The sequence below is a fragment of the Rhipicephalus sanguineus genome, chromosome 6 (genome assembly GCF_013339695.2).
Source record: "Rhipicephalus sanguineus isolate Rsan-2018 chromosome 6, BIME_Rsan_1.4, whole genome shotgun sequence".
NCBI classification, from domain to species: domain Eukaryota; kingdom Metazoa; phylum Arthropoda; class Arachnida; order Ixodida; family Ixodidae; genus Rhipicephalus; species Rhipicephalus sanguineus.
This window is the reverse complement of record NC_051181.1, coordinates 95383210-95390091: the sequence shown is the minus strand read 5'-3', so window position 1 is coordinate 95390091 and position 6882 is coordinate 95383210. Positions and strand designations below refer to the sequence as shown.

The 6882-nt window shown below is 50.9% G+C and overlaps 1 protein-coding gene across 1 annotated transcript; it reads right to left on the bottom strand.

Annotated features, from left to right (window-relative positions):
• Positions 1-307: 307 nt before the first annotated feature.
• On the bottom strand, positions 308-6582 carry LOC119397421 (uncharacterized). Its single transcript, XM_037664846.1, has 4 exons — positions 6249-6582; positions 3527-3744; positions 1351-1586; positions 308-828 (listed from the first exon to the last, which is right to left on the bottom strand). The coding sequence occupies exons 1-4, from the start codon at positions 6580-6582 to the stop codon at positions 459-461; spliced, it is 1158 nt and encodes a 385-aa protein (XP_037520774.1). The 3' UTR covers positions 308-458.
• Positions 6583-6882: the final 300 nt, after the last annotated feature.

Sequence of the window (6882 nt, the reverse complement as noted above, 5' to 3'; positions counted from 1 at the left end):
GGTTACCGGGGGCTAGTATATGAAGCGTGTCGCGCCAAACAGAGAACTTCTGTATTCTTCATTGTTCAGTGAAAAAGTACAGTTCCAGTAAGCGCAACCTACCCGCCCCCCTGGCTCATCCCAACCCGAACGAAATTTCACGCGGGATACGGCTCATTCTACTGCTATAGCAGGTCCGCCTAGGTGCACCAACTTTGAGTAATATTTGGTGTAAGATTAATCTTGCTTAAGAATGCCCCGACGACCCATTTCTAATGCCACCAGTCACCCGCACCGCAGCGTATGTGCACTCAGGTTTCGCACCAAAATATGTATTCCTTTAATATTCTTGCGACAATAAAGTCGACATCGTCCAGCAAGCATCAACTCCAACTACAACGAAACGCACAAAACGACGCACGAAAACTGCGCCATTGTATTCAATCCTCAGTGTCGCCAGCCCTGAGGTCCCGCGACCGCTACTGGGGCCGCGCGTACGGCTTCTTGCAAGTCAACTCGCAGGCCGTCTTCGTGAGGAATCGGTTAGCCCCGGTCAGGCACCGGTGCGATTCCAGCACGCGCCGCGTCAACCGGTAGCAGCGCGTCCCGCCTTGCACCGCCGACGAAGGCGCCACTGCAGCGAAGAATGGGAACTTCAGCTGTGCGCTGCCGCATGCCGCGCTCCGCGGAGCGGCGCAGGCAGGGTAGCGCGGGTTGGTGCAGTGGGCCGTGCACTGGCGGGCCGTGGGGAACACGGCGCTGCCGTTGGCGGGACAGCCGCCCCAGGGGAACTTCCAGGCCCGGCAGGCCCGGCCGTCGAACCACCACCAGCTGGTGCGGACGTCCTTACTGTGACGAAATGTTGGGGTAAATGAAAAAACGGGGGGAATTCCGAGGTCTCATTTCTTTGTCTCTCAAGTCCTTAATGAAAACCAGCAGATGATGTAGCCAAGGGAAGTACAGGGGACGTTAATTGTGCTGTTTTAAGTGTAGTACTTGTGTTAGAGCTGTGAACAATGTAGCGTTGACTTTGCGCCCCCCTAATCACCTAAGAGGGGGGGGGGGGGCGCAAAGTTAGCCCCACACATTGACATAATAGGGAGGGGGGGCTGCGACTCAGGGGGGGGGGGCGCAATGTCAGCGCCATACATAGACATAATTGGGAAAGGGGGGCACTGCGACGAACCTTCGCGCCCCTGAAGGGGAACCCTGCGCACGCCTATGCCCGTATATGAGTTACGTAATGTCGCGGGCTATGTATGACAGTGACATCGCTAGAACCAGCAGGGCCTTTGAACGTGCATCGCTAGGCTATATCCGCCGGCAACCTACAACACCCTGATCATTTGAAGGTGCATAAAAGTTTGGTACCTCCTGCACCCGAGCAGTAAGGTCTCCCCGAGGCAGGCCTCGCGCGGCGGCTGGGTGAGCACGCAGTTCGTCTCGCACTCGCGCCACGAGGCGAACCGATTGGGGCCGCGGTTGCAGAGCTGCGCCGGATGGTCGTCACTGGTCGCCAGGCAGGCGTTGATGGAAGCGCGGTAGACGAACTCCTGACGAGGCTGCTGGCAGTAGGCGTAGAAGACGACTCCGCATTCCGGCCTCGTCTGAAATGAAGCGTGCGACCGCACCAAGACCTGAAGGCACGCGCTTTACGTAGTGGCTTTCCAAGTCTGTAGTCATTTGTTACGGACAAGTATAGTATCAATGTGAATTTTTTTTATTTAACTACTGCAGCTGCAAGCGAGAACCAGGACATACGCGTAAGTGGACGGAATGGTCATCTCTCGTTTGACGAGCTATACTTTTCACTGCACTAACGAAAGAGGTGAAGCCGCAGTATCGTGTAGATCTGTGTTCGCGCTGCATCGTGAGTTTTCATGCCACATCGAAGTGTTCGAAATACAATAATTTTTTGTAGTGTTTAAAAATATAAATGTTTGTCAAATTAGTGTCGCTTTTTTAAACATAGCGCCAATGATATACTAAAGCCCTTTTTAACACGGTTCTCTAGGTACCTGCTTTCTGTTTGCACGCATTTCTATTAAACACTTTCGAACGAACTTTTAGTGTGGCTGAATCTAATGAATATAAGAATGCATGTGTAGTCCTGGGAAACTGTAGAAGCAACACCCGCATGCAGACAGACGCTGTTGTCCTTGAGGCTGGGCGAAATAGAGCTAAGAAAATCGGCACTGACAAGAGCTGTGCGCAGACAGGCGTTTACTACCAACTGTTCATTAAGCGACCAACCCACTTATAAACGAAACCGTTCGCATACGCACCATCCCGATGATATTACATATAACACTAAAAAAGCCAAGATCACGTAAGTCATATAGTGGCCTGCAAGAAGTTATACACTAAATGATATAGACTTATCGCTGCCACGTGGATAAAAAAAAAAGAGGCATTGTTGTAAAGAATATCTCAAACGCGGAACGATAAGTGAAACTTCGTTACTACCTGAGGCGGTAATAAATCATTTGAACAGGTTTCCGTCTGGCCTATGTACGTATAATATTAATTGGAGTTTAACGTCCCAAAAACCACGATATGACGCGCCCGATGTGCAGTCGTCCCTTTGTGTGCGTCACTGACACACACGCAGCTACATACAAGCAGACTTGTACAAGTTACAGAAAATAAGTAACCGATTACAATTAAAATTACTTCCTTTAAAATGTAATTGATTACAGTGGTCATTTACAGCCCTACACATGTAACTGGGCGATAACAGAAATGTAATCGATTACTTTTGCGTAACTTTCCTTAAAGGTTCTATTGCCGTAACACAAAACACAAGTGCGGTCAAACTACAACGAACTACTGTGGCTTGCATGGTAGAGAAAAGGCTGGAGGCTTGCGTGAAGGCTGGGAGGCTTACTGTGGCTTCTGTGATATAGTGTCACATGGTGTTAGCTTTCAAGAGGAGTTGTTTTTTAATGTTGTCGTCGTTGATTCTTTCCACGTTTCCTCGTTATAAGAGGTCAGCTGCCACACTGAACACACTAAATGCACACGCTGAAGGGAAAGGCGGTATTATAACGTAGTAATACCATGCGCACCAGCTCGTAGTTGCGCAGTGCTTCGATGCTAGAGTCCATCTCCTCTATGAAGCGTTGCGCTTCGCTTTTGCTGGTGCTCGAGTTAAGACGTTGCAAGTAAGGCCAACAAAAAGGTGAAAAAAATAGGCTCTTTGAGGAACGCCCGTCTGACAGGATGGGGGGCTTCTACAGAGCAGTCGCGTATTTTTCGGGACGAGAACTGCCGTAGAAGACTTGCTACAACTTGATTTTGGGGCAAAAAAAGTAATTGATTACCGGTAATCAGTTACAAGAAAATTTAATTGAATTACCCGGAACGTTACAGCTTCGAAAAAGTAATCGATTATATTACAAACTTACAAGAAAATGTAATAGAATAGAAGTAATCGATTACTTGTAACGCGTTACGTACCACTCTGCATATAAAGTAACCCATGTATCCTACGTCGGTCGCGAATGCCCCCTCTAGAGCAATGCGGCGCTTTTAGCTCTGCACTTACGGATCTTCGGAGCGCCGGATTCTCGGAAGTCACGAAGCCACCACTCGCGTTGTTGTATGTCATAGCCGGCTGCTCAGCGGCCGAGTCCCCGTCAGCCGGTTCACTCCTCTGCCAGGCGTCTTCCGCGCCCGCCTTGTCAGCTGGCTCCCCGAGCCCGCCCCGCAATGGCGACTCTGAAATCGGCATTCCGGGCATCAACGGTTTGGTGGGCACCAATCCTGAAGCGAGAAACGACGCCAGCGGTAACTAAGCAAAGGTACGAACACACTGGCGGCGCGGCACTCTCCCGACTCTCCCGCGAGCCGGTCACCGCTCGCGAGACGCTGGTTTTCTCTCTCCCGTGGAGCGTCAAAGTTTCTCTACCGTCGACTGATTCTCTCCGTGACCGATTTTCGCCTCTGTCACCGGATTACGCGCAAGCAAACCACCAATAAGCACCTGTTCTTCTCCTCGTCCCCCAGCACGGCGGTCGTCATAGCAACCGGACATTGTCCTCCTCACCTGCGCCTCCCCTTTCCGTCTGTCGGGCAGAAGCAGCAAGCCGGTAGCGAGCCGGTGGGCGCGCGCCTCGAGACGGCCACAACATCCACTCCTGTCACGTGACCCTCGCGCCGGCAATGTGGACAACGTGCCGCTGCTTGCCGAGCGGAGGCGCCGAGGGACGCGACACCGCCGCGGCATGTTTTCCGCCAGTGTGAACGATGCCTTAAGGCCCGAACACACGTAGGCGTTGCAGCGCGTCAACGCGTGACTTTTTGACGCGGCGCCGCGTCAAAAGGTCACGCGTTGACGCGCTGCAACGCGTACGTGTGTTCGGGCCTTTAAGGCATCATTCACACAGCCGTCAAACGCTCAGTCGCGTCAAAAAAAAAACCTATAGCAAGCGACGGCGACGAGTGTATAAATAGGCGAAGGCGGCGGTGACGTCTACAGTAGCACGTTTTAGTGCAGTGTTGACTGACTGGTCCCATGGCCGCCTAAACATATGAGATGAAATCAGCGTTATGCATTAAATAAGTTAAATCTCTGTGTAATGTTTGCGTAAACTAAGAATAAACTGTTTAATAGTGCACCACTGACACGACCTCGATGTAAAGCACCAAATTGAAGGGTATTCGTCACGTCGGCTACAATAACAGCCGCATATCTACTTTCGTGATGCTACTTTCGTGAGCGTTGCCGAGCGACGACCGCAGGAAGCTCGGCGACGACATCTGATTGGTCCAACCTGTAGGGGCGGGGCTTCGTAACGTGCTGGCAACGGAAACGTCGAGCACTGTTCTACATAGTTGTCAATCCGTTTTTGAGGAGAAAACGACTAGGAAATCCTCTCTCCTGACGAAAAGCGGCGCCGTGACGGTCTGACGGTGACGCGACGGAGCGTTTGACGACTGTGTAAGTGACGCCTAGCATTAAGCTACAATGAAATCCATACAGATTTTTCGGAAACAATGCTTCCCAGTTGAAAGGGACGCACGTCCCTGGTCCGATATTCCTTCTTAACTGGGAAGTGTTCTCTAAGTGCTCCAAAAGGGTGCATGGCAATTCTTTTCCTTCATCAACCGGCCTCCTCATCGAAGACTTCTGCAGAACCCATTTGCCACAAACCCAAGTCGATCCAGTGGTTAACAAAAGAGGACAACCAGTTACTCGAAGAAAAACTCTGCAAAAAACATGAGTCATCGCAGTATGGGCGGTTTGGAAGGAGTATTTAAAGTCGCAGTAAATGCAGAACGCTAATTTGTTACACGACTGACGAAGTTGTCCCAAATTCTTTCCTCTTTGATTTAACAGATGAGTGCCCAACTTCGATGGAAAATTAGTATTCTACACAAGGACGCAATAAAAGACACAGGAAAATTCTACACAAGGACACAGTAAAGAAACACGCACGAGCGGTAACTGTAAATTAAATAAGTGTTTAATTTCACACCGCTTGTCACTTATTTATTAAGTCACGAACATTGTCGTGCATTCCCGTCTTGGTGCTGTTCTGGCGCATCAAGATTCTTGAAACTGCCCAAGATCACTTTTAGGCTGCTGCAGGGCATTAAAGGCAAAACTACAATAGCGCTGTATTCGTAAATAAAAATTTAGGTTAGCCTGTGCAGACGCTGTAAAAATGGGTTCCACTTGCTCTACGCATGAGGCGCAAACACTTTCTATAAATCCGGCTGCTGAGAATCGTGCCTGGATAGATGCATGTACTACAGTCGCAACAGAAAAAGACTGGCACAAGTGACCGCTGGCCGGAACGGCAAGAAAGCGACATGCGGCGCTGTTTTTCCTGAGCACGCCGATATTGAGAGTGCCAAGCGCATTCCACTTTCCAAAGCAGGGGAGGCCGGCGCAAAGCACTCCAACAAACAGCTTTTTCGGGGCAACTGCGATCAAGACACGTTGCTCGCAACTCCAGCGAAAAAATAAAAAAGAAATGTGCAAAGCCACATCTGCCGATAAGCAGTGAACAAGCGCTCAAGTGGTGCTTGAGTTTGTTCTGTAATAAGCTTGATAAGCGTCTCGCGGCTTGCACGCAGTCTTGTCAGAGCTTTCGAAACCAATCATGAAGATTCCCATATTTCTAAACCAATCATGAAGGTTCCCATACCTTCTGAAGTGGCCTGCTCCGCGTGGGAACACGTGTAGCAGTTTTTGTGTGTGAAGTCCGGTCATATGGAAATAAAGAAACAAGCGCACGTTGCAATGTGTAGCTGCTACTTACCAGCGATGTCGTCGGGCAGGTGTCGTTGGTCGGCGGCTCCGGTTGCCATGGTCGAGTGCCGGTTCATGATGGCGACGGTGGTGGCCACCGCAGAGGCCACAAGCAACGCGGACAGCAGCGCTGCGCCGACCATCACAGGCAGCCGACCAGCTCCCATCCAGTCGCCCCAGTTGCGCTCGCGCCCGCGCGGCACCGCGTCTGTCGCAGTGCCCACGTCGCGTCGAGTGCACTCAGCAGCACAAGGCTTCGAGGCCGCAATCACCTTGCTGGTGGTGCGCACCACACGAGGAAGACGAGAAGGCCTGTGGTCAGGTATAGAAGTCTTGTGTAACATGTGCGTTTCGGAGACATCTTGAGCTGAGCGTGATGCAGTGACGCCCCTTGGGGCTGTTAGCGCTGTCGCTTTATAGTAGTCGAGCTAACGCTACCAAGGTCGACATGAAGGTATAAAATGGTAGTAAAGGCGCTTTCACTAAACCACGACCATGCTGATCTCTTGTTGTTGTGCACAAATGCAGTGAAGCTTGTCCGCGCTCTTGTGCGTGCGTGCGTGTACGTGTGTGTGCTGTTGTAGTGAGCTCATAACAGCGTACGCTGTTATGACCTCACTACATCAGCCGATTGTGCTGGCAAC

Excerpts from the sequence above, each read along its gene's own strand:
- LOC119397421 (XM_037664846.1), bottom strand. The coding sequence starts at position 6,582 with ATGTTACACAAGACTTCTATACCTGACCACAGGCCTTCTCGTCTTCCT. Across the intron at positions 3,745-6,248 it reads CCTGCCCGACGACATCGCTG|GATTGGTGCCCACCAAACCG; the intron begins GTAAGTAGCAGC and ends TTCTCGCTTCAG. Across the intron at positions 829-1,350 it reads TTACTGCTCGGGTGCAGGAG|TAAGGACGTCCGCACCAGCT; the intron begins GTACCAAACTTT and ends ATTTCGTCACAG.